The sequence below is a fragment of the Pygoscelis adeliae genome, unplaced genomic scaffold (genome assembly GCF_000699105.1).
Source record: "Pygoscelis adeliae isolate BGI_AS28 unplaced genomic scaffold, ASM69910v1 Scaffold160, whole genome shotgun sequence".
In the NCBI taxonomy this organism is placed as follows: domain Eukaryota; kingdom Metazoa; phylum Chordata; class Aves; order Sphenisciformes; family Spheniscidae; genus Pygoscelis; species Pygoscelis adeliae.
The window spans coordinates 9220326-9245558 of NW_008824035.1; the positions used below are offsets into that span (position 1 = coordinate 9220326).

Below are 25233 nucleotides of genomic sequence, written 5' to 3' on the forward strand. Positions count from 1 at the left end.
GAGCCCGCCTCGCTGGGTTAGCCGCGCGGTGAACAAGTGCCCTGCCATGGCCACGCCGCCCTTCCGAGCAGTTTAGGTTCCCGAAATGGTCCTTTTCGGTTTTTCAGACCGAGTCTGATACACGCAGGGCGCAGATCGGTCCGGGGGGCCGCTCCTCCTTCCCGTCAGCTCCAAAATGCCATCCAAAGAGTCCTGGTCAGGGCACAAGGCGCATAGGTCTGCGGTGCACAGCTCGAAGCAGGAGAGCCGTCAACAAGATTTATTGATAGCAGCCTTGGGGATGAAACTGGGTACTCAGAAGTCATCTGTGACAATCTGGCAACCTCTTAAACTCTTTGCTTATTCACAGTTGACATCACTTGTCAGAAGAGCAACTCTGAAAGAAAATGAACATATTCCAAAATACGAGAAGATTCATAACTTCAAGGTAAGAAATTGTGCTACTTACTTGTTTTTAAAGCACAGGGGCTATAGTTTTTATTTTAAAATGGGTCCAGCATTGCAAGGAAATAACGTGCAAACGACGACTTCCTGGGAACTTAAATGCTTCAATTCAATCTCATTGCCGGTTAAATCAGTTAGACATCTTTAGAATGTATCGGCAAAAGAACGAGGGTTTTGTTGTTGACTGCTTGTGTGCAGCAAATATACTTGTTTCAGTAATATTTGCCATATCTAGGTTATTTCTTTTATTTAGAATTGTTTTATACCGAGAGATGCTAAAGGTGAGAAAAACTGGGAAAATTTTCTTTCAATTCAAATGAATGTAGTTCAGTTTTACTTACGATTATATGGTGCCGAAAAATCTTTTAGATCTGTGATTAGAGGATTAACTGATCTTATCTCAGTTTGTCGCTGGTAAATAGCTTTGGAGGTAAGAAGCATGTTCTACTGCATCTGGATGGAGCAGATGGTCTTCATTTCCCTTAGTTTCTGGCTTTTCTCCTGTGTTAATGAATTGAGTGTGTTGAAAGCAGCATGGCTTATACCATGGGGCTCTTGGAGCTGCTGGCATTAGCAACTACCTTGTGTTTTAATAAAATTTACTTAGTTTTCTATGTAGCTTCTAATTATTGTTTTAATTATTTTAAATAAATGATGCTCTTTGGCAAGAGAGACACATGTCAATACAACATATGCATGTTTTGTGTCTAAATCTGTAATAAGTGTCCAGAAAGGATTTAGTAATTTAACCTTTTGGCGGTCAAATGCATTGCATAATAGGCAGTCTTTATTTGCAAGACTAAGTGAATTGATGTTATACTGAATTCCTGTAGATGATGGTACAAACTTCATATATAGTACCTGAAGCCCCGATTTTATCCTTAATATGTGTTTTTTCCCCCCGTGTAGCTTTTGCTTTTATTTATTTTAGGAGAAGGGGAAATCATTAATATAACACAGGCATCTGATGATACAAGCATCTGTTAATTGTCTCTTATTTTCAGTTTTTATTTCCATCACACGCATGTGCATGTGTGAATGTACATGTGCGTGCACATATGTATATTTACCTATCGTCCATCTGATTTTATTTAAACCACCTTCTGGCTTTTGAGTTCAGATAATCACTAAAATTGGAAACTTTATATGATCAGGATGCTTTGTTTGACTTGAGTTCTTCAATAAAGCACGAGTTTGAAAACCACTTACAAAATGTTATATAAAAAAGTGTTTACTATGAACGCTTGGCATAAAATAATCCTTCTGGCTGTCAGTTAAATGCAGAGCATTTTTTCACAGGCTCCTGAGGTGTCCAAGAGATCTGAAATGTCTTGCAACTTATATTTGTTCCTTAAGAGTTTGAAGATAATTCTTGCAGATGCCAGCAGATAGCAATTTTCCATGCACAACAGTGTATGTAGGATAATACGTATTTAATTTTGCGCACATCTGTATTCTTTAGTTGCTTTCCTTTAACAGCCTGAAACACATCTGTTCTGAAAATAATCCAATAACCTGATTTTCATTCGTTTGGGTTTGTTTATTTGTTTTTCTTCTAGAAACTGTTTCTGGAAAGTTTCGAAGCTGTGAGTTTTCCACCTTTTTTGAAAAACAAACTGTGTGTCTGATCCAAGATCATAGCTACAGCACAAACTTTCCACACAGGTTGTTTTCTTTATAATAGTTGTACTGTAGTTCCTTTATACGTACAGTTGCCAGAAAAATATACCTTGAGAAGTAACTCTTTTCTCAAGTCAGTGAAATGGAGTCATCTTACACAGATAATTTTTGCTATAAAAAAGTAGAAGGGAACAAACCCCTTGCCCCTTAGAGGGTGTGCAGCAGCCAGCCTACCCGCTGAAGGAATGCTGCTGGCGTTCACAAGCTCTAAATGTGGCCACTGTCCCATTTTAAAAAAAATAACCATAAGCCCTTCATAATTATTGTGTTATGGATCTGAAATGAACGGCCATCGTTAGCTCATGCACTTCTCTCTTTTATCGTTCCTTGCATCTGTCAAATTTTTCTTCTCACATGTATAGACGTCATCATTTAAAATGTCTGCAGAAGTCTCCTAGTTGCCTGCCAAGCAGCAAATGTGCCACCCATGTGGGAAGGAAGCAAATGTCAGTCCCAGAGGCTTGAACCTAGACTTTTGAACAAAACAAGAAAAAACAACCTAGAAAGGAAATAAATTTATGTAGTTCCGCTAACCAACAGTGATTGCTGTCCCCAGAGGCTCCACCAGCAAAAAGGAGGATGCATGCTACTTTGTACTTCTGCGGCTAATCTTCTCTGCGCTATGCAGGCACGAGGCAACAGATAGGGACCCCTCACCCTTTCCCGGCTGCTGCTTTGATCAGTCACATCACAAGTCACAGGAACGAAGGGGTCTCAGAGACCCTTTTATACTGGAAATGCTGTAACATCCCAGCAGAGGGAGGAGAAGTGGAGAATCATTAACGCACAACAACTAGCGCTGTTGTCTTGGAGAAGGGAAGAAGACAGCAGCAGCTTCTCCGGAGGTGGGCTGGGGTTAGCAAATGCCCGAGAGGCTTGGCCACAGGTTAGGAGACCTCAGTTCCCCCTCCACCCCTGCACCTCCTGTCCCTGTGGGGTGGGTAGGTGCGGACGCAGGTGGAGTTTGGACCCTCAGACTTCGTTGCCTCCAGCAAAGCTCAGGTAGAGGCACACAGTGGCAGAGAAGCAGTGTAGTGATGGTCCTCACAGGAGTACAGATGTCTAGGGAAGAGGTGAACGCAAAAGCTGCTTTTAACTCTTAAATCATCAAGAGGTCTCCTGAATAAATCCGTTAATATGTGTTTTGCTCCGAGGGTTCTTTGAAAGAAGAATGTAAAGACAGTTCTGCTAGGAGTGCTGACACAGCTGGGTTTTTGAAAGGTTTTAATCTTATTTAAATCTGCTGGAATGCGAGTTGTCTCCTGCCTGAAGTGAGCAGGCTGGCTAGCCGGGGTGACAGGGAGCTCTGTGGGCAGAGCTGGCCGGTAATGATCTCCTCCAGCTCCGTAATATTCTCCTGACTGCAGAGGTCTGGTCTCTCATGAGCACATCTCAAATGCAAATACAGAGTGGCTGAATTATCTTAAATTAATTTCCATAAGTAAAGAAAGGGATGATGATTTATAAATGTCAGATCTGACTGAGTTTTTAATGCCTATTCCTCAGCATGAGAGCTAGATATTAAAAATATTCTATTTTTTTAAGCATATTTGGGCTTTGTCTAATTTGTAAAAAGTTTTAAATTAATATTTCTGTGTTCTCCTCTAAATCTAATAATAAAAGATTCATTTTCTATTCAAAAATATCAGCTAAAAGAGATGTACGTTGTTTGACACAGCATTTTATTTAGCTCTAATTGAATAATGGAACTTGAAGGTGAGCTAGGACTGTGAGTGTGGCTTGATTGGGTCTGTCTGTTTGCATATTTGATTTCTTTTGCTTTCCCTCCGTATACTCTGCTTTTCTGAAATCCAGCACACTGAATGAGATCTCTTGTAAAATGAATCATCAGACCGAATCAGGACAGTCACTTCACCGTCTTCAAAATTTCAGCCCCACGTTCTTTCACAGAAAGGCTTTTCCTCTTTTTCAGTTTCTTACCCATTATGGGGGAGAAATCTCCCCACACGCTCTGGTACACACGTCTCTACATGGACATGTGTGTGTGTGATGGATATCAAGTTCGTTCTTCCACCCAATGTAGATGAACAAAAGCATCTTCTATTTGGAAGCTCTGAGGGGTCTGTGGGGTGCTCTTTGAAGTGCTGACAAGGAGCATAGCTAAAGCCAGTGGTGTTATTTTCTTACAAAAAGAAGCTTTATCATAGGGGAAAGTTCTGTAACACTTCATAGAAATGGACAGAGTAGATTTATACCTAATTGTTCCCATAAATTTATTCTACAGCTGGACTCTACCAATAAGAGTGCTTTTTTCTATCCCTTATAAATCTCATATTTGCTTATCTTGTCCCCAAAATGCAGCAACTGTGATAGCTTGTAAATTAAAATACAATTCCTTACCTAGCTGATATCTGATACATTCAATAATTTTAAGGGGAGGAAGCAGCTGGACACCTCCTGGGCAGGCAGGTGAAGGAGGAGCTTCAGGCAACAACAGGAACCTGAAATTTGAGGGGAAAGGGGGCCTCTGGCAAGGTGCCATGTGGATTGAAACATTCCGGGTTGGTTGTTGAGAGGAGGACTGGGGGGAGCTCTGGGTTGAGATGTGTGAAGGTGGGCTTTAGACCAGAGGACTTACACAGCAGGGGAATCCAAGTTGGGTTTAAGGATACCCCATCTCTTCTCTCTCCAGTGAGAAAGTTTTTGTTAGGGTGCTAAACACACAGGATTCCCCTTGCTCAGTCCTCCGGACCTCTTCGCATCTCCTCATCTCTCCATCGCCCCCCTACATCCTGTAGTTTTTTGCTGTTAAAAAAAAAGATATGCCTAATGAGGTACCTTCTGCCCTGAGTCCATCCCTAAGTGACACGGAACATCTTCTGCACCTCCTCCCCACCTGGTGCCATGCTTTGGACTTGGGCACTGACCTCGCTCCTTTGCCTGCTGTTTGTGTGGGGTTGGAGAAAACAGTAAAACTATGCTTGAAAAATGTTAATGGCAAGGAGGGCAGTCATGGAAGAGGACCATTAGCTGGGAGTTACGGGATAGAATCATAGAATCATTAAGGTTGGAAAAGACCTCTAAGATCATCGAGTCCAACCGCCAACCCAACACCACCATGCCCACTAAACCATGTCCCTAAGCGCCTCATCTACACGACTTTTAAATCCCCCCAGGGATGGTGACTCAACCACTTCCCTGGGCAGCCTGCTCCAATGTTTAACCACTCTTTCAGTAAAGACATTTTTCCTCATGTCCAATCTAAACCTCCCCTGGCGCAACTTGAGGCCATTTCCTCTCGTCCTATCGCCAGTTACTTGGGAGAAGAGACCGACACCCACCTCGCTACAACCTCCTTTCAGGGAGTTGTAGAGAGCGATGAGGTCTCCCCTCAGCCTCCTTTTCTCCAGGCTAAACAACCCCAGCTCCCTCAGCCGCTCCTCATAATACTTGTTCTCCAGACCCCTCACCAGCCTCGTTGCCCTTCTCTGGACACGTTCCAACATCTCAACATCCTTCTTGTAGTGAGGGGCCCAAAACTGAACACAGTATTCGAGGGGCGGCCTCACCAGTGCTGAGTAGAGGGGCACGATCACTTCCCTACTCCTGCTGGCCACACTATTTCTGATACAGGCCAGGATGCCGTTGGCCTTCTTGGCCGCCTGGGCACACTGCCGGCTCATGTTCAGCCGGCTGTTGACCAACACCCCCAGGTCCTTTTCCACCAGGCAGCTTTCCAGCCACTCTTCCCCAAGCCTGTAGCGCTGCATGGGGTTGTTGTGGCCAAAGGGCAGGACCCGGCACTTGGCCTTGTTGAATCTCATACAGTTGGCCTCGGCCCATCGATCCAGCCTGTCCAGGTCCCTCTGCAGAGCCTTCCTACCCTTGAGCAGATCAACACTCCCGCCCAACTTGGTGTCGTCTGCAAACGTACTGAGGGAGCACTCAATCCCCTCATGATAGTGTAAAAGAAAGAGGAAAGGGAAAATTTGAGATTAACAGTAAGAAACCTCCTGGGTAGGGAAACTTGTTAGTGCAATAACCTTCCCTTCACTTGGCAAATTTAAAATAAGCCTGGACAAAACACCTTAAAGGTCTTTACTCCCCTCCAGCTTGTGTGACTCATGAGCCCTGGGGAATTCTTAGCTCCCTTGGCTGGTTATGGGTATTCCTTCAGACACCTCTGGTTCCTGATGACTTGAGCCAGCAGAGCACTCTGCAGGTGTTTCGTAACTGCCAATAGTCCAAGGCATAAAACCACTCTTCTGCCTAGATGAGTGCTGTGGTGCTTCACTGAAGCAAGAAGGTGTCCGTGCCTGTCAGAGCTGGACTGAAACTGTGTTTCCATGCATCATTTTCACTAGGATATTGTCTCATTTCTCTCTTGCTTTTCACAAAATAGATATGTCTCCAGAAGACTATTTTTTGCTATCTTTCTGTGCAGTATTTGGTACTGTCATGCTGTTTCTTAGTCACTATCTTACTAATGCCTGAGGCGGCACAGTCAATTAATTGTAATAAATAACAGTTGCAAGGCTGCTTTGTGAATTGGTGAACATTCAGAACATAATTCCCTTTCAAGCCAACACTTCTTCCAGAGAGGAGAGATGTTTTTCCACGGTTGCTTAAGCCAAGTCAGCAGAGATGCTGATGAGTCTTGTTTGTTGAGATTCCTCATCTCCCTCCTCGGCTGAAGCAACATCCTGGCTTTCTCTTTGAGGGTGACCCATTTGAAAGGCCAAACGGGGAGCTCCAGAGCAGAGACAATGTGTTTTTCCAGAAATAACTGGGGGTAGAATATAGCCTTAAATGTGCACAAAAAGTGAAGGCTCAGGTGAGGACCAGTCTCTACTGGAAAGGCTTTGCCAGTATAAACAGACTCAAGCATCACTTTAATGGAGAGACTGCTGATTTTAACAAGAGTTACTCTGCTGGTGAAATTTGTACTGCTTCTTTGAAACAAGTAAGCTAACCTGGCCCTGGCCTGGATTTTACCGGTGTAATTGCATCTGTGCTAGGTGCTTTGCTAGTGTAAAATGTCATAGCAAATCACTTCCATGCCAGATCTTATTATTCTAAGAAGAGCTGCTCAGCAAAGCAGTGCTTAAACACTGGGAAGCAGGGAGATGGAAAGTGGAGAAGAAATGCTGCAAAAAGACCAAAAACTGTAACAAACTCTTACTATATTAAGCAGAGCCATTTTTCTGTGACTTCTAACTTGAACTCGTTTCTGTTTCTGATCTTCTGAAAACTGGGGCAGATGCCGATTTGGGGTAAATTGGTCTAGCTCTGCTGAAAAGAGGATGCTGATTTTTTGTTAGGTACAGACCTGGCACTGAACATATTTTCAAAACATCTTTAAGTGAGTCACTGCACTCAAATGAATATTCAGAAAGAGAGCTGGGTGCCTCTAGCACAGTCCCCAGGGAGAGTCTCTGCACGTTCTCACAGATAAGAAAACCTCAGGAAATTTGATGTTTTTTTTAGACTCCTCGTACTTGAGGGGAAAAAAATGTTCAAAGGCGGGGAAAATATCTGGAGAACAAAACTGGAGAAAAACTTCCACAAAACTTCTGAGAAGATCTTGTCAGCTCTATGTTGTTGCTTCTGAAACTCATAGTGTATTATAAGACAGTTCAAGCCGGAAAAGCTTTTAGGCATTGATGGATTTTAGTCTCCTAAGGTATTTATTTAATGTTACTTTTACTTTTTCACTTTTTTGGAAAAGCCAGGGCTTTTCCAAAGCAGATTCCAAATAGCACAATATTATTTAACCCTTTCTGGTTTCTTAGTGCTAGTCCCCGAATTCAAGCTTTAGCTCTTTAAAAAAAAAGCCTTTCTTCTAAATCCTTAATTCACTGAAGCTGTAATTTCTTCCCACCACACCAGTAGTTTTATTAGTCCCCAGGTGTGGATCCTGTGAGCCTTCCATGTGGTCAGCCCCAAGAACGGACCAGCTCATGTCTGTGGTGAAGCTTAGAAATGCTCTGCTGGGGAGGACTGGGAGTTTGCCTCAAGGAGCACGTAGCGCATGTCGTGCTCTCTCATCATCAACAGCTTTTCCTCCAAATTAGCCTTAGCATCATTGCAAAAGTGTTTCATTAGGAATCTCTTAGGGTTTTATAGTCTATTTACATCATTACATATAGCGTATATAATATGTATATAGATACAATTTTAATTCCAAAGATTTTATTCAATTGTCACCTCTAGTTTCAGAATTTTTTGCATGGACACAGGTATCAAGTAGCTTGGGCCTGGAATAAAACGGACAATGTTCCAGTTTCTAGATATCAATTTAAAGAAAATCTGCTATTCCATCCTGAAAGAAAGGTGGCCATTTTCTTTGAATTTACGAGCAAAAAAAGCCAACAACCTGCTACTCTCCAGTTTTTTGCTTTGGCTCTCGTAGAGCACTACCTAACCGCAATTTCCAGTTGTTCCCATCTCTGCTGACATGATCAGCGCAAACCAGAAGGTAAACAAGACATGACAGCGCTTCTGGCTCCGAGTGGGTGAGGACCTGGGGGAAGGTTTGCCTGCTCACCATTTGTGTCAGTGTACCCACTGGCAATAATGATGCTATTTATACGCCACGCTCTGAACCATGCGGCGTTCAGCCAGCGTCTCTCCTCTCAAGAGCTACTGGACAAAGTCATTAGGGTGGTCCCAGACTGGCTCCCCACGTTAACACCCCAGCTGGTCTAGGCAAAGTCAGCTCTCTTTTTGGAGAAGGTATGTTCCAATGGTCTCAGTTACTGTCACTTCTGTTACACCTTTGCATGAAAGCAATTATCTTGCAGATACGGCCCTGCCATGTGGGTTGTCATGGCAGTCTTTTCGCTTCTCAGATTACTCAGCAGCAGCAATATTTGCCTCACAGGAGGAATATCATGTACTGGAATATTGGGAGTGCTTGAGACCCTTGTTTTAGAGGCACTGTCTAATCATCGTAATATATGCAATGATTAAATTGAAGCATTGCCCAAACTGATAGTTGAGTTGATTGACTTTCTCACTGATATCTCTTCTGCAGCCTTCACATCCAGGCAACCTCTGCCTGGACCAGAGGTGGATGAAAAGGGCATGCCTGTTTGGTGCGCTCAAACATGGGTATGCTCAGTGCCTGATAAAATCATCTGTGACAGGGAAGACAGACATTAATAATACAGTCTGAGTTCATCGTTTTAATTGAGACTTACGATGTCTCCCATATCCAATTAAAAGCTTGGTGGAGTCCCAACAGGCAGAATTCAGTTGATGGAATTGCAAATCAGCTAGGACCACTGAGCTGACAGCCTTCATCAGCAGTGTCCCGTCATCCTTGGGAATTTGTTTGAAAGACAATATAGCCAGCAGAACTGTACCTTTGGAGCGCCATGTGGTACAAATGCTGGATGTGTGCCATTTACTCAGTCCCCAGTCGGCTTGGTCTCCTCCCCGAGCATCAACAAGGCTTCTACCCAGAGCGTAGGACTCTGGTAGCACGAGAGGGTAGATCAGCAATGGTTTTTTGCATCCTTTTTCAAGTTGATGTATTTCATCCCAACACAGGTGGTAGTGCCTGGATTTTCCAAAACCTATTATTCTCACCAGCAGTTCAGCATGGAGGGCCATGGAAGAGGCTACGCTGCCTTGTAAGGAGCAGGGGTCCTGATGGAGCGGGCGTTCAGGGAGACCATGGCAGCAGCCTCTCAACAGGGAAGGCTTTTTTGTACACTGTCACAAAGACTTTTGTTTTCTGTGTTTGATGTTGATTTTGCATATCCATAGTTTGTCAGATCCAGTCTTGCTTTCTTCCCGGGAGTGGCTTTGCTAAAGCTCTGCTGATCCATCATGTTCTTTCACATTATGTTCGCACAGCACTTTGCTGATATTTCCTCATTCTCTTCCTCCCTGCCTTGACAAGTGATATAATGTAAGTCTCCCAGTTACGAATACTAATTATCTGCTGGCTCATTCTTGGTTTTCAGATAGCAGTCAAGGCTAGCTGAACAACTGCCTAGTAAAAACCAAAAGCGTAAAAAATAAGTGGAGTTACGAGATACATGGGTAACTAACTTCAACAGTGACCTTTATAGAGCCTGAGAAATAATGGTGGGAGCTCTGCTTGAGGAGTTCACGGCTTGTGGTATAATCTGTTGTCAGAGCCACCAGCTCATTTTTTATTTGGTTCTCCTAAAACTCTGTCTCTTTTTCTAAGAAATATTTTAATGAAATGCAAAACAAAAATAAATTGAATTCTGTAACACTTACTAATCACAGGAGTTAAGCTATTTTTCCCTGTGTAAAGAAAATGTCTTTCAAGCCTAAGCAAAAAACTGTCCTCCTACGTAAGATCACAGTAGTTAAATGTTTATTATACCTTGCTGATGTTGCGGAAGAGTTCAAAATAGAAACATCTAGGTGTAAGGCCAACGTGAGGCTCTCCTCTTACCTCAGACTTGCAGGACAGCTTAATAATAGGATTTTATCTAGTTTTTGAAGCAGGTATTTTCCTTTAAAATTATCTAGATTTTTCTTTTAAATTGAATATTTCCCCTGGTATTTTACAAATTAAGATTAAAACCAGTTTATCTTGCTCTCCCGCTCACCCATTTTCCACATTCTTAAAAAATCACTCGCAGTTGAAGCCTTATGGAAAGAGAGAGAAGAAGATTTTTGGGGCGGGAGTGAGAATGGAAGGGTTGGGAGATATAAAGCCACAGTTGGCAATCCTGCTCTCTCACATTTTATAAGACAGTAAAATCTGCATGTGGCAGATGCTCTTTTTATAAGGGGAAAGAAACCCCTTGTAATTTAAGTCAGGATCTCTGGGATTCTGCTGGGTGTGTTTTCAGAAATTTTTATGGAAAGCATGTTTTAGTTTTGAAAACAAGCAAGTCGCCTGGCAGATTTTTAGAATGGGTAATTAAACATAAAAATCAGAATGCTATATTGAACAGTGTCATGTAATAAATGCCGTATTGTTTGCAGGTGCTGGCTCTTGAACTAGCAAAGGGATGCAAACGTGTTTCTTTTTAGCATGCTGCCAGGTCCCACTCTGCAGGATGGAACAGGATTAGAGGCTGTTTGACCTCAGAAGACCAATTTTTTGCTATTTTCTGGCATCGCTTACTGTGTCTGATTTCATTTCCAGAAATGGTGTGTATTCAGACCAGCGCAGGGTTAGACGTCCAGTTCTGCTCCATGGTAGTGGGAAGATTAACACTCCGGCACCACTGAGCCCTGGGAAAGGACAGCACTGCTTAGAAACCCCAGAAGAGGCTTCAGAGCTCATCCTGCAGGGTTGCGTGCACCGGGGACGGAAGGACATTGTGGCCTTTGGGCCTCCTAATTAATGTTGCCAGAGAACCTCCCTATTGCATGTCAGATAAAGGACGAAGCGAGGTAGAGCATTATGGAACATAGAAAAACCTACCCTTAGCTTTTAATTTGTTTTGAGTTTGCAATCAGAATAACAGATAAGAAAGAGTAATTTGGATGCGGCAGTGTAAAGCTGAGCAGGCTCTGGATAAATCTAATAACAGAGAAGTTAATTTCTTAACTGATGATGCAGAACAGCATTTCAGTATTTGGATGAAGCCTGGATGCATGGGACGAGAGAACAGTGCTAGTGATGCTGAGACAATGATCCTGAAGGGCAAAATCAATCTTGATCTTGTGAAGGGTGACCAATACATTCATTGTGGTAGGGAAGAGGAAAGTCTGTTTTGTCCTTGTCATTTTTAAGTTGATGAGTCATGTAAACTTCTCTGAGGGGTGAGCTGAGAGCCAGGATAATGTCAGGGGAACTGGCTGTAGTAGAAAGGTAATTTTTTTTTGTGTCTAGGTGGATAATTGTTACTAGAAACATAACGGAAACTGAGCTCATAAAAAAAATTCATAATAATAAAACAAAAATGAAGGGAGGCAAAAGATTGGAGTGGCAGATTTGGGATGTGGTAGACCCTGCAGAAGAGTTCCTAGGGAAAGTCAGGAGGAGGTGGAAAGGTGCAGACCACGGTAGGGAGCAAGATGCCAAGAGGGAGGGATGTTCACCACTAAAACAACAGCCAGTTAGAGATTGGGCACCTGAGGTTTGGTGAGTATCAGCACTGGAGACGGCCCTGAAGAGGCCAGGATAGGACCCCACAATCCGGGCAAAGCATTAGAAACACTTCAGCAAATGGCACGTTGAGTGAATTTGATGAATTGAAATCAGCAAGTGGAGAAGCATAGGATAGCATCGTTCTTTTTATTTAGCAAGAAATATTAATGTGTCAGAATTTGTTCTTGGTCTGCCTAAAGAAAAAAGTTAAAATGTCAGCATTTCAACGAACAAGACAAAATTCTCACTCCTTTACAATCAGAAATACTTTAAAAAAAAAAAAATCTCTAATAAAACCAAGAAGGATTCTGAAAAAAGATTTTTTTTTGCTCAAACTTTTGAATTTTTTTTTTTCCAGTTTTCCTCAACAGAAATTTTGACAAATATTTTAAATAAGCATTTTGGGGGGAATGTTCCTTTGACAAAAAAAAAAGATGGTGACTGAAAGGAAGCTTTTTTTTCCTCCTGAAAAAGTTCTGTTAGTCCTGCAGGCATTAAAGCACAGCATTTTGCTTGAGGATATTAGAATGTGCTGCTTCTGGGAAGGGAAAGCTGCCAAAGACCTGGAAAAAAACACAAGGCTGAGGAAGAAAGCCAAGAGGATGTGGGTAGTGCAGGTGGGTAATGGAGAGGAAGGTGTGAAAAATCTCTTTGTGGTGAGAGGAATAAAGAAAATGGAGATTACAGCTGCCGACAGTCTTGTCATCATTTGCTTTGTAGAAGTCAGCTGGAGCTGTAGGGAGGGGGCTCGTGGAGCACATCGCACCTTCAAAAGGTGCGTGGGAGTGGGTGCGGATGGCGCCTAGCATGGCTGGGGGGAGGCAGCCCACGCCAGCGCTGGGAGAACATGACGCTTCGCACCATTACACTTCCTCCAGAAATGCTCAGCAGCGTAGGGCTAGAGGCGGTTATAAGCCTAGCTTAGCACAGACGCACATGTGAATTACTTGGTGAATTCAAGAGTAACTTTCCAGACTAATGCAGCAACCTACCTTATTGCTTCCTTCCTGGGCAGCAGGCGCCCAGGAGGCTGCAGACCTTCCCATAGCCAAAACTGAAACGTGGTCTGAGCTGCTGGGTGCTGCTCTGGGTTGTCACTTGTTTGAGGTAAGTGTCACCCGGGATCCAGCTGCTAGTTCAATCAGCGGTGCAGGGGATGCTCGCCACCTCCCTCAGGCCACTTCGCGTTTTGCTATTTATAACCAGGGCCCTGTGTGGATGTCAGGCACGCGCGTTTCAACCAGCTCCTTCTCTCTCCGGCTCCACGCTGATCCGACTGGGCAGTGCACGTGCGTGAGGTTACTGCCTGCTCTGATACCTGCTCAGTAACTCTGGAGAGCCAAGTGACTTAAGCCTAAAGCATTTTTATTACACTTCACTACAAATTTCATTTCTTTACGATCACCATTTACTGATTTTTTTTGTCAGCCTGTCTATTCTATGTAGAGGCTCGAAGCCTTTTACGCTGGCTAAAGGAGTAATGACTTTCTCTGCAAAGAATCCTGTGGTTTCCTACAGCAGGAACTTTATCAGAATAAAATCAGAAGCAGCTAATGGTGGCTGCAGGATTTGTAACAAGCATGTGAGCCGGGATTGAAAGCAGCATTGGTTTTTTTCTTCCCTAGCTTTGAATTTTTTTTCCTGGTTCAGTGGATTCTTGTTTCCATTTACTGGATTCGTTTGGATTTTCAATATGTAGCATTAGTCTGAAGAGAATAATTTCCTCTTAGAGTTATTCTAAACTGGAAAGCCCCTAAGTGCGTTTGCAGTATTTCTGTGTAGCACTGGTATTTTTGCCTGGCAGGACTCCCTCTGCCCGAGGCGAAATCTTGCAGCCCCCTACACATTTCACACTACCTTATGGAGGGGAGGGCAAAGCAGAAGGCATTTTAAATTGAGAGGTGAAGTCTTGCATGGTCGCTGCAAAAGCCTCACCTCGTGGCTAAAATCCTGCCCAGATGGAGGGATGCTGAGAGGCGGGAGAAGGGCGGAGACCTGCCATTGCTCCTCTGCCCCACGTGGTCTGGGAGCAGAACCCCCAGACTGGGTTCTGCTGCTCCGGACGGCTCGGGGTAGAGAGCTCCTGTTTCCCATCAGTCTGCAAGAGCCTTGGCAGTTAAATCTTTCTTACGTTTCTTTCTTCCTTGCCTGCGGTGATAAAAGGAAGCTTCCAGCAACCGCGTGTGGTGCCTTCAAAGAAGAGGAATTCGGCCTTGTTTAGACACATTGATATTGATGTCTGTGAAATAGTTGGGTTATTTTCTGTAATTTTCCTTTCTGCTACTGTCTTCCAGGTGCACACGTTCAGGGGCCCGCACTGGTGTGAATACTGTGCCAACTTCATGTGGGGCCTCATTGCTCAGGGAGTAAAATGTGCAGGTAACAGTCATTCAGTCGTCTTTTCCTAAGACAGTCCTAATGTTGTAACTATTTAATGTGCTGCCTGCTCCACCATAACGCCGCATGGCAAGGGTCTGATCTGACCCCTGTTAGAATCGAAGAAGGAAACCTGTCCACTCTGCTGCTGATGGTTTCAGGTACCTGTTTCACTAACATCACTGCAGTGATGCAGAGCACCTCTAAAGCGCTCACTGAGGGGAAATGATAATTAAGGGATTTATTTTTTTCCCCCTTTCAGAGTGGAGGAGAAAATAGATAGATGCGTTGTTTCTTTTATAACACTTTTATGTATTGGTAGGTGTGAGAAACTCACTGAGGGTCTCGATGTGCAATGTGGGCGATCAGCAAATTTCACACTGCTGCTGTGAAACAGGCATTCAGGTTAATTTTACCTATAAGCCAGCAGGCTCCCAGTGTGCCATAGTCCCTAAATCGTGTCTCCTACTTGCAAACTTAGAAGTAAGAAAAGGGATGATGAATAAGGGGTGCGTACTGAAATGTTACATAAACACTCAGGTGCTGGTAGAAATGTATTGCATGCATGGGTGTCACTGCAGGCATTTCTGGGATAAAGGCTCTCTGAAGTAAAACAATTTGACAGTTTTATTGATATGAGTCTTCTGAAAAGAAAGGACAGTCAGCTTTTTTCAAAGGCAAAAAGGATCAAAGTGATCAAAATAGTTTACTGTATTTAAAAAGTATTTTATGACATTCTAGCAGGCAACCACATTTATAAAAATGGTGCAAAGAAATGTTGATGTATGAAGACCTGCGTATGTTGCCCTGGAAACTGAATTTTCAAGCTAATTTAAGAAAATCTGCTCTGTCTAAAGCTTTCTGAAATCTTGTCTCAAGCAAATAAAAGGGCTTTTTATCACAGAACTGCAAAATAATGTAAAAATTTATAGCCAAATGTGATTGAAATACTTAAAAATCCTTCCCCCATAATTATTTGAATGCAATATCCTGTCGTTACCAATAGACTCTGCACTGTCCAAGATGTATTAGAGAGTGCAGCTCTGTTTTAAGTAACGATTATGTAAAAATGTTGTTTTCTTTCTCAGTATTTTCCCCCTACTAAGTATTGAGGGTTGCAGCCATGTCCCTCGCTTATGAATGAAGATTGTTAGTACTTTTTACTGCTGTTGATTTTGCATAGGGTGTACAGTGTAGAAGAGAAAGAGGAAGCCTGATTTTGTTCTTGAATTGTTTTCTGATTACAGTATTCATTTTTTGATGACACGTGAGTCAGTAAGTGTGCCATCTTCCTTCCTTGCGTGAAGCAGATTCCTCAGTTTTGGCATTTAGGAGAAATACCACGTATTTTCAGATGTATGTTAAGTAGCTTTGATCCAGAAAATCAATACAAACTAAGAGTATGAAGGCTCGCAATGCTACATGGCACTGTGGAATGAACAGATAATAATTGCTTTTAGAATAAAACCCAAAGTGCTTATGTTTTTGTACTGCCCTTTTTTTTTTTTTTTTTGTAACTACAGTAGAGCTGATTTTCTGATTTTATGCAGATTTTTCTAAATTATGAGTTTGCAATAACTTCCAAAGTCTGGTTTTCTTTCCTCCTTATGGGGATGGTAATAAGTACTGCATGTCTTCTTTTTTTCCTCCTTGCAGTGTAGAGGAACATATGTGTATTAGATGACTTCATAGGTTCAGAAACTATAATTAGGGCTTTCTGTCTTGTGTAAGGTTTCATATTGGTGTCGGTAGCTTCCAGTAATTCCGATGATCTTATTTATATTTTAAAATCCCACATTGTACGACTGCACTTGCTTGCTGAAGCATCAGCGAGGGGTTGGGGCAGGGGGAGGCTGAGGTTTCTCGGGGCACACTCAGGGTGGTTGGGCACAACCAGGCGAGCTGCTGCCGTGCAGCATCGTCAGCCGGGCTGCAAGGAGGAGCAGGTGAGGAGCTGTGCAGTGGTGAGGCTGCCAAGCAGCGCTTCCTCAGCTTGGCAGGTGTGGTTGCCACACTGTGTCCTGCATGGCTTGCTTGGGGTTGAGGAGCAGCAGGGTCGGGCTTTCCCAAGGGCATGGGTTGCAGCCGACCCACCTCGCTTGTCCTCCCCTTGCCGCAAGGCTAGCATTTAGCCACCAGCCAACCTCAGTGATAGCTGACACAAAACTAGGGGCTTCCCAGATAGGTTTATTCTCATAAATTTCATAGAAATCAGCAGCTGGCTAGAGGAGAGGGACTCCAGGCAGAGCCCCATGGAGGTGGACGTGGCAGGACAGGCTCAGCAGTTCCCCAGTCTGCCTTGCGCTGACTTAAACTAAGGGTCCACGTCCTCAGGCAGCAGAGGAGCTGGAGCTGCTGTGGTGGAGGGATGTACAGGACATCAGCAAGAACAAAAATGGGAGCTAGGTAAAAAACAGCTATTCACGGTAGGATTTTTTGCTTTGGGTTTTGTTTTGTCTTATTGCAAATCAGTGGAAGAGGGCTGGCTCATTGGCATGGCTTAGCCTGCGTTGTGGGATTTGAATGTTGTTTGTTTGGTGAGGGTTCATTTGGCTGGATTTTTTAATTTGTTTTAGTCCTGTGTTGTTTCATCCAAACAGTTGAGCTTCTCAGTTTCTTTCTGTGCCTCATCTGCAGCAGCGTCCCCCTGCTGCTGCCAGCTGAGGTTGTACAAGCCATCAGAGCCAGAAGCTGTAGAGATCTAGGCACATTGGAGGCGAGGCAGAGGTGCACAGATATGGGGGGAAGGTCTTAGTGTTTTTTGGTTTGTTTTTTTTTAAGTGATCATTTTGCTTCTGAACTGAGCCATTTTAATATGGAAACAATGAGGCACAGGAAACAAGGAGCCACATGAGGCCATTGCTTTTCAGAGTAGGTTTGTACTTCAAAAAAAATTACAGCTTTTAGCAGGAGGCAGCCCACTTGCATTCAAATGGGGCTCAATGCCACTCCAGGGAAATCCACAAAATCTGTTTTGTGGTCTGTATAATCATTTTATTGAAAATACTTATGAGCAAAACTGCACTGATCATATGTAATTTTATAATTTTTAAAGCGTTTGCTTTTTATACCAAACAGTTGCACATCTCAAGAGGACTCTGTTTGCTGTACAGAAGTGATAAGTTTAACAAATACAAATGGATTACTGCATGGGCTACTCTCAGCCATTTTAAATTCTCTGCTCTGCAGAAGCACAAAAACATGCAAGAAGATAAGTGTGGGACAGTCCAAGACTGGACAACAAAGATAAATGTCATCCATTTCAGAAAAGAGGAGGAGGAGCAGGAGGAAAAAGTGGAATTTATTTCTAATGGCTGATAGATTAGTTTTTGTTACACAAACAAGCTAATCCTTTGAAAAATAATAAACCAGAACCAAACATTCATAACAGTACACATGCCGTAGCAACCAGCGAGGATGCCTTAGCAACTTGAACTGCCTTGACTCATGCTTTGGTGCAGTCTGGCATCACTGAATGTGTCCCTCTCCACCAAAATACAGCCTTGAGTGTGTTCAGTATCTTGTCAGGTACACTCATGTATGACTAACCCCTGGAAGATGGATTCTCCCTAGCCTATCCTTGTTCAGATTTTATGGGAGACAAAGAAGGATGAGTACATCTTTTCCCTTCCATAAAGACGAGAGGTAAATGTAGGCACCGTGTTTGCCACCTGAAGGGTGGTTGAAGTAAGATGTTGTCTGTCATCTTGACTACAAAGGTTTCAGGATTAATGCAAGCCACCAAACATGGGAAGACTTTATTGTCTTACAAAATTAAGACCTAGGGTGATGTCCAGGATTTGGATCCTGTAGGAAATGAATTGGTGGACCTAGACTGACTTCTGCTAGTGGTATATCCAGAGCAAAACAGGAATAATTTATTTTTTCTTAAATTTTATTCTGTGAAATTTGATCTTTATTTCATCAACTTATAGAATCATAGAATCATTAAGATTGGAAAAGACCTCTAAGATCATTGAGTCCAACCGTCAAACTTCTTTAAAAACAGATTTGCTTCCTTAGAGTGAATCCTTATAATAGACATCTGCCCTACTGCCTCAGAGGGTCGTGCTTCCAATTTTTGCATCCTAGCCACAGGCCCGTAAAATTTTTGTGAGATGAAGAGTCACCTGTATGCAAGGAATTTGCCTTTTCTGACAGCATGCTGCATTTCCAGTGTGCTTTCCTGCAGGCTTTTGCCATAAGTAGAAATGACTGAAGAAGTGTTTGAAATTACAATGCCACCAGCTTGTGTAAACACTGAAGCTCAGCAGAAGCTAATGAAGACCTAAGAGTTTACCCCAGCTCAAAATCCAATGCATGAACTTAAAAAAAAGTATTCTCAATTACAGTCCTCCTATGCAAGGCTCCCCTGCGCTCAGAGGGCTCATCCCATTGTGCAGAATGTGTTCAGGAGAGAAACAATATCCAAAGAAAATTTGCAGATAAGCACCAGGGAGTTAATTTTCTGAATGACACCAACACATAACACCTGGTAGCATTAATGGAGAATAGTGTGTGTGATCAGAGACTAGAGCATGGCATTAATGATGCCGTTCGTGCACTATCTGAGTAGACTTGTAGACAAGCAGACTAGTAGACTTGTCAAGCTGCTGCGTGTGTCCTGTCCCCTTCCCCAGCCCATAAGAACTGTTCAAGTTACTGTATAATCTGCTCCTTCCTCTGTACGCTTTTGCTTGTTGTTCTTAAGGAATGTGATTTAATCAGAAGATTTTTTGGAACAGGCTGGTTTAAGAGCGTTAATTAGCTTATCTTAAAGGAAAGATAATTTTTTTGACTGTATTTCGCTAGGCGCTTTTGGTAGCGTTTTGGGCTGCTCCGTTTAACACCAGGCAGCACCACTCTCTGAGGCTGTACATGAAGCACCATTTCTGCTGCCTTGATAGATTTGCTCTGAACTGTCTCAGCCTGCCACCCATGTAGCAGTTGCCTATCTTTTGTTTCCCTTGGAGTAGGTAACTTCTCTCTGAAGAACTGATGGAAATGAACTTGCAGCTGAACTGTCAGCGTGGGGGCAATCAGCTGCCACTGGCTAAGCCCAAGCAATATTGCTGCCAGCCCTGACCACAGTAAGCCCCAGGAGTTCATTTTCAGAAAAGTTAAAGTACAGTCTCAAAGCAGGATTGTTTTGTGAATTACTGCTTAAGTGTTTAATTTCCCCATTTCATCCATTTCCTTCTCCAGCAACTGAAAAATGTACAACTGCCCCATTTCCTGTGCTGTTCTGTTTTGCTTTGCTATCCCATCCCTTGTGTTGGACAGCCCTGTGTTGCTCCACTGGTGTGTAAGGATGAAGGAGACCACAAAGGAGCCTGCCCATCCTCAGGCATTAGTTGTGCAGGCACAATGCTCGCGCTTTTAGTGCCTGGAAGAACGACTGATGCTCTTGTGACAGTAACTCAGCAAAGGGGGAGGCAAGGTGTGCTCATCGTGGTGCCCACTCTCAAGGTATTTTGCATGCCTCGGTCATGATAAGGTCCCATTCTGCCCACACCTGTACCTTAAAAAGACATCCAAGTTTCTTCTGAGATGTGTATCCAGATTCTGCTGGTTTCCCTGACCGTGTAGGGCATGGACAGTCAGCCCAAAAAGGGAACAAGAGCAAAGCAAAGCCACAGGGGTCAGGGCTGTGGATAGGGGACTGTTTGGAGGACAGTCCCTGCCCACCTTGGGCAGGTGGTGATGCTGTTGGAGGAAATGCGCGCTGCCTGACAGGCTGTTCCGCCAGCTCAGGATCTGGTGGTGGTCATGCAAAGAATGAGCTCCAGAATTTTGAAATGCTAATCAGGCAGTGGAGCCTTGCTTCAGAGCCGTTCCCATGGGGAAGCTATTCTGGAGCTATATATTCTTGAAGCTGTACGTCCTAAAAGCAGCTTTATCTCCAAGCCCACACAGACCTGGTAGCCTTGAGCGAGCCAGCGGCCCATCAGGGGAGCTGTTGAGGAGGTAGGCAGGTGTCGGGGCAGGAAGCCAGGGAAGTTTTTGAACAAACTGTCTGTGATGTTTCAGAACTTCCATAAAATCAAACCATCGCCACCAAACGTGTTCTGCTGAAAGAACATTTCACCTGTGTTTTCCAGCCAGCTTTTGGAGGCGCAGACATATGTATTCTTTTGATTTGGGATAAGGGTTGTTGGATGCGCTTTTTTCTTTTTATTTCATAAGCCCTCATTTTTCTGTGGTATTAGGTAATTTTGTTGCCAAGTAACTAGCTGCCCCCTAGAAATTCCTTCCTAAAGAATAATACACCCTGTAGTGCATGATGTAGTAGTACGGATGATAGCAGGTTTGGGGGAGCACACACATACGTTTGGAAGCAATTTTTGCCATGGTGCTGCTTAGTAAAGTGGCTTAAGACTCGGGTGGGACCAAGGTTGCTTCCAGATGTGCATTGCACATTAACAAATGGCATGTACCTAAGGCAGTGTAGGAGCTCCAGCGTTGCCACCAGGGCTGGAACAGCTCTGCCAAGGAGGAGAGAGAAGGCGACCTTCACGGCACCCCCCCTGCCCCCGGGCTTGGAAGCACAAAGTGCAGCATGCGGGGCCACTGGGGTTGCTACGTTCACGTGCTTGTTTGCACACACTGCATCTGAGGGAATAGAAAACATTGCTGCTTCTGCTACAGAAAAGAGCATTAAATTATTAAAGGAAACCTACTAGCTCATGATTGATTTATGAGAGCAAATTCCTTTCTAACCTTTTCACCCTTGCAAAAGTAACGATGCCAATACTTTGTGCTTGTGTAGAACCCGTCGTCTTCGTAGGTCAGCTTACCAAAGGCGGCGGTGTTATCCTGTCTGGCAGGTACCACAGTGGACCTGCCCAAGGCAACGCGCGGTGCCAGCGCCCCAGCGCTGCGCTTCCCGCCCTCCCACGCTTACCGTAAACCTCTGAAGAGTCTTCCAGAACTTTTCGCAGATAATGTAAATCTACCTTTTAGCTCTTAAAGCTGCTCCTCAGAGTGACAAAATGCATAAATTTTCTTTGGGAGAATTCAAAAATATAATTAGAGTGATGTATGTAGCATACGGTATCGTTCCAATGGAGCGTGATCAGCAGCCATGTTAGCCAGTAAATCGTAAACCAAAGGAAATCTAAAACTGACTAAAATCAAATCAGCAGTATAACAAAAAGCGACAGCTAAGTATACTTTAGTCTCCGCAAATATTTGTAATGTGTGCTCATGGGGCAGTATTAACGTACATACATCTTTTGGCTCTGCTCATGCATTAATATGAACATGTTATTTGTTCTTTCAGCCCAGTGGACTAACATCAGTATTAGCTGTTTCTAAAACATTACCAAGCCTTTTTCTAGGTATCATAGGAAAGTATTGTCAAACTTGTTTTAAATTTAATAGCTCTCATAGAAGTAATGTCACAGCCCACCTGAACTCCTAGATCAATATGCTATTAAAGTCAGGGCAGCTTATCACAGAATTTTAAACCTGTCATCTAAAATTACTCTTTTTCCTAAATTTCCAAACTTCCTATAAACTCTTGAATTTATGACTGCATTTTTTTTTTGGTCACATCTGGTATATTTGAAAGGTGGCCACAGTTTGATAGCACTGTAAAAAGGAATAGTATGCGTGACTCACCGTTCTAGTCCTGACAAATCATCTCTGTATAAGATGAAATTCTGATTAACTGAAGTCAGCAGAAGTTTTCCTATTGACCTGCAAGGGTTCATGACTGCATCTTCTAAATCTGTCCTGTATTATTATAGGATTTATCAGCAGATACGGTGCTTTAGGGGGATTTTTCTTTAGCTCCTCTCTAATTTGTATAGCCAGCCAGCAGATGAGCTCTGATGAACTTCTGTAAGAAATGGGTAAGGCTCCTTTAGATCCGGAGTAAAGCTGCTAACACCAACTTAGCTATTCTGGATTTATTTTGATATAACCAAAAGTAAATAGACCCTAAATTTGAAATCAAATGAATCCTCTTGGTCTTAATGAACCCAGCCAAATCATGAAGCTCATGCGTGAACAAGGCAAGCAGTCCTAAAGCTTCACCACGTGGCAGCGCGCAGAGATTCAGGACTTGGCTTTCTTGTTCCTTCCTAGTTGATTCTGAAATAATAGGTTTTGAAGCTTTCATGAAGTATCTGCAATGAGAACAGAAAGCATTTTTATTTAATAATATGCAATTTGCAGCATAATTCCTGTCTTTTAGTACTAACAAGTAAGCGGAGTATGGAGTAGAAGGTTGGCACATTCCCAGCGCTCAGTGGAGAGGAGCGCTGACCTCCTGCCCGTGTGCCTTTTACCTTGTTGGAGTTAGCAAGCCAGGTGGTCATCCTTCATCCATGCGTGGCTCTGGTTATCAACTAAACCAGAGACCAGTGATTGAGACATGGCTGTGTCATGTGTTAGCTAACTAACAAGTACTGTTAGCTCAGGAGAGGGGCCCACCTGGTAGGAAGCACAGCACTGGTGAGTTTCAGCTTCTTTATTGGAAAAAATACAATTTTTCTGTTGCAAAATCACTGAAATCTTCTGGAAGTATATACTGATGCAGAATTGCTAAAGGGAGGTGATGTCCTACGCTTACTTAAGAGGTAAAGAGCCTTGATTGTTAGGAGGATACCACACAGCCCAATAATATTGAACCTAGTGCTCATGCATTTTCTAAGCATTAAGTATCTGAAATATTTCTAGGTTTTAAATGTTTCTCAGGAGTGTTTGTAAGCCCTTAAGCAGTGGGCTGCTGCATAAAGTCTAATCAAATGCAAAGGAAGAACAAACGAGAGAGGAGGAAAATTGAGTTTTGCTTTTGTAGTTATTATTCTGGTATTAATGAGGTCAGATCCAAAGCCCATTTGAATCTATGGGATTAGCAATAACACAATTATTTTCAGAAGCAAGGTTTTCACATTGAAAACATCTCTGTAAGTTACATATTTTAATGAAATGAAACTTTCTTGTATATAAATGTAATTAGGATGATCTCAGTGAACACAATAATTGTTTTAAGTCAAGTATGAGATACTTGGAAGCATGTTTTGCCTTTTTTTGTATATTTTAGTCTTAATTATCTTTGGATTCTCAGAAACATAACTCTGAGGTGTATTGCTGTCTGTGTGAAGCAGCTAATTTGCACTCACGAAATGGCTAGTGAGTCCTCATGAGCGAGACGCTGCCATTCCAGTCTTGTAGACGTCATTTTTGACAGACGTACTAGGCCGTTTTGCGCATGTTGGAACAGGTGCTTATTGCAGCAATTGTAGGAATTCTATGTATAATAATTATATTTGCATTCGTAAATACTATTATTGCAAGGTTAGGGTTTCAAAATAAAGGAAATAAAAAATTAAGATTTCCTATGTGGTCTTACTTTGCTTCCCTTCTGTGTGCTCATTAAGATGTTGCCACTGATTATTTGACTACTTATTATTTTTACTCCACAACTTCATCATTATTCTCAAAGCAGCATGGATGGTACTTGCTTAATAGCACCTATTCGGTATTTTGTCTTCTCGTTGTTAAAAGTGTAGCCATTGGTCTTATTATTCAAACCTTACACCAAAGATGAGTAATTTCTCTTCTGTATTTCGACAAACATTTAACAAATCTGTTTCTACAAGACCCAGAGGAGGCAAGAACGGTTTCCCCTTCCCATGTTACAGCCGAAGCACTGAGACGCTACGGGATTCAGGCCACATGTTTCCAATGAATTTGGGTTCCCTATTTAAAGCACAGAGGCACCTCATTTCTCAAGAGTTCAGACAAAATGTAGCGCTGGTGATAGATATTTAAAGCGTAGGTGGAGCTCCCCTTGCCTGCACTGGCTGGCGTGCTCAGAGTTTCTTCGTTGCACACCCCAGAACCACGGGTGGGGTAGGTGCTGTGCATGAAGAGGTTGTGTGGTCATGCACCTTCCAACTAGGGGTCTTAAAGTACTTGATTAAATGCGGGTTTTAAATAAACGGTCAGGGGAAGGCAAGTGCTTTGGCTATTACTATTTCCTCTCTGTCATGAATGAGGCAACTGAGCAAACACTGAAGGAACCCGAGTGACCAAACTGAACTTCTCCATGCCTGGAGGGACAGCGGTTGAGCCTGCCACCACCTGGGGCTCCAGGACAGCCAGCTGTGACGAGCAGCTTCTGGGGCGAGCCCAGGAGAGGGCTGGGGGTCAGGGCAAGCGACGGAGGCTGACCAGGGTGGGCCCCCGTGGTACCCCCGGCGGTACTGCTTGTTTGCAGGGGGCCAGGTGTTGCCTTGCATGGCTTTGCCCAAGGTGGGGTTCGCAACACAAAATCACAACCAGGTGGGAAATTCAGCATTCGCAGCTCCCTGTCTTGCATGCTAACCGCTCCTAGCAAGGAAGGGAGTCGCTCCTGCACAGAAATAGCTAAAGAGAATTTTAATCAGCCATTTCATCTGGATCGGGATCTGTGCAAGTTTTGACTGATTGAAGGTGATGTGCCGAACTTTAATTGCAACCAGAGATTGGATGTTTTACAGAGGATTCTAAGTGACAAAGCTGTTTGCTTTACAGGCCTGTTAAGTAAACAAAGTGCTTTTAGCATCAGGCTGCAGCTGACTTAGTGGAAGTTAAACTTAGCAATGAATTCTGGGGTTTACTGTTTTGGAAAGAACAAAGTCAAGTAATTTATGGGGCATTAATGAAAATACAAGTATTGGCAAAATCAG

General features: G+C 43.2%; 1 protein-coding gene across 1 annotated transcript in view; it reads left to right on the forward strand.

The window, feature by feature from the left end:
• Window positions 1–103: 103 nt before the first annotated feature.
• Window positions 104–25233, forward strand: part of CHN1 (chimerin 1) — a 33465-nt gene continuing 8335 nt past the window's right edge. Inside the window, exons 1-2 of the mRNA XM_009332587.1 lie at window positions 104–427; window positions 14470–14554. Coding sequence (XP_009330862.1) covers window positions 176–427; window positions 14470–14554 — 337 coding nt within the window. The 5' untranslated portion in view covers window positions 104–175. The remainder of the gene's footprint in view (window positions 428–14469; window positions 14555–25233) is intronic.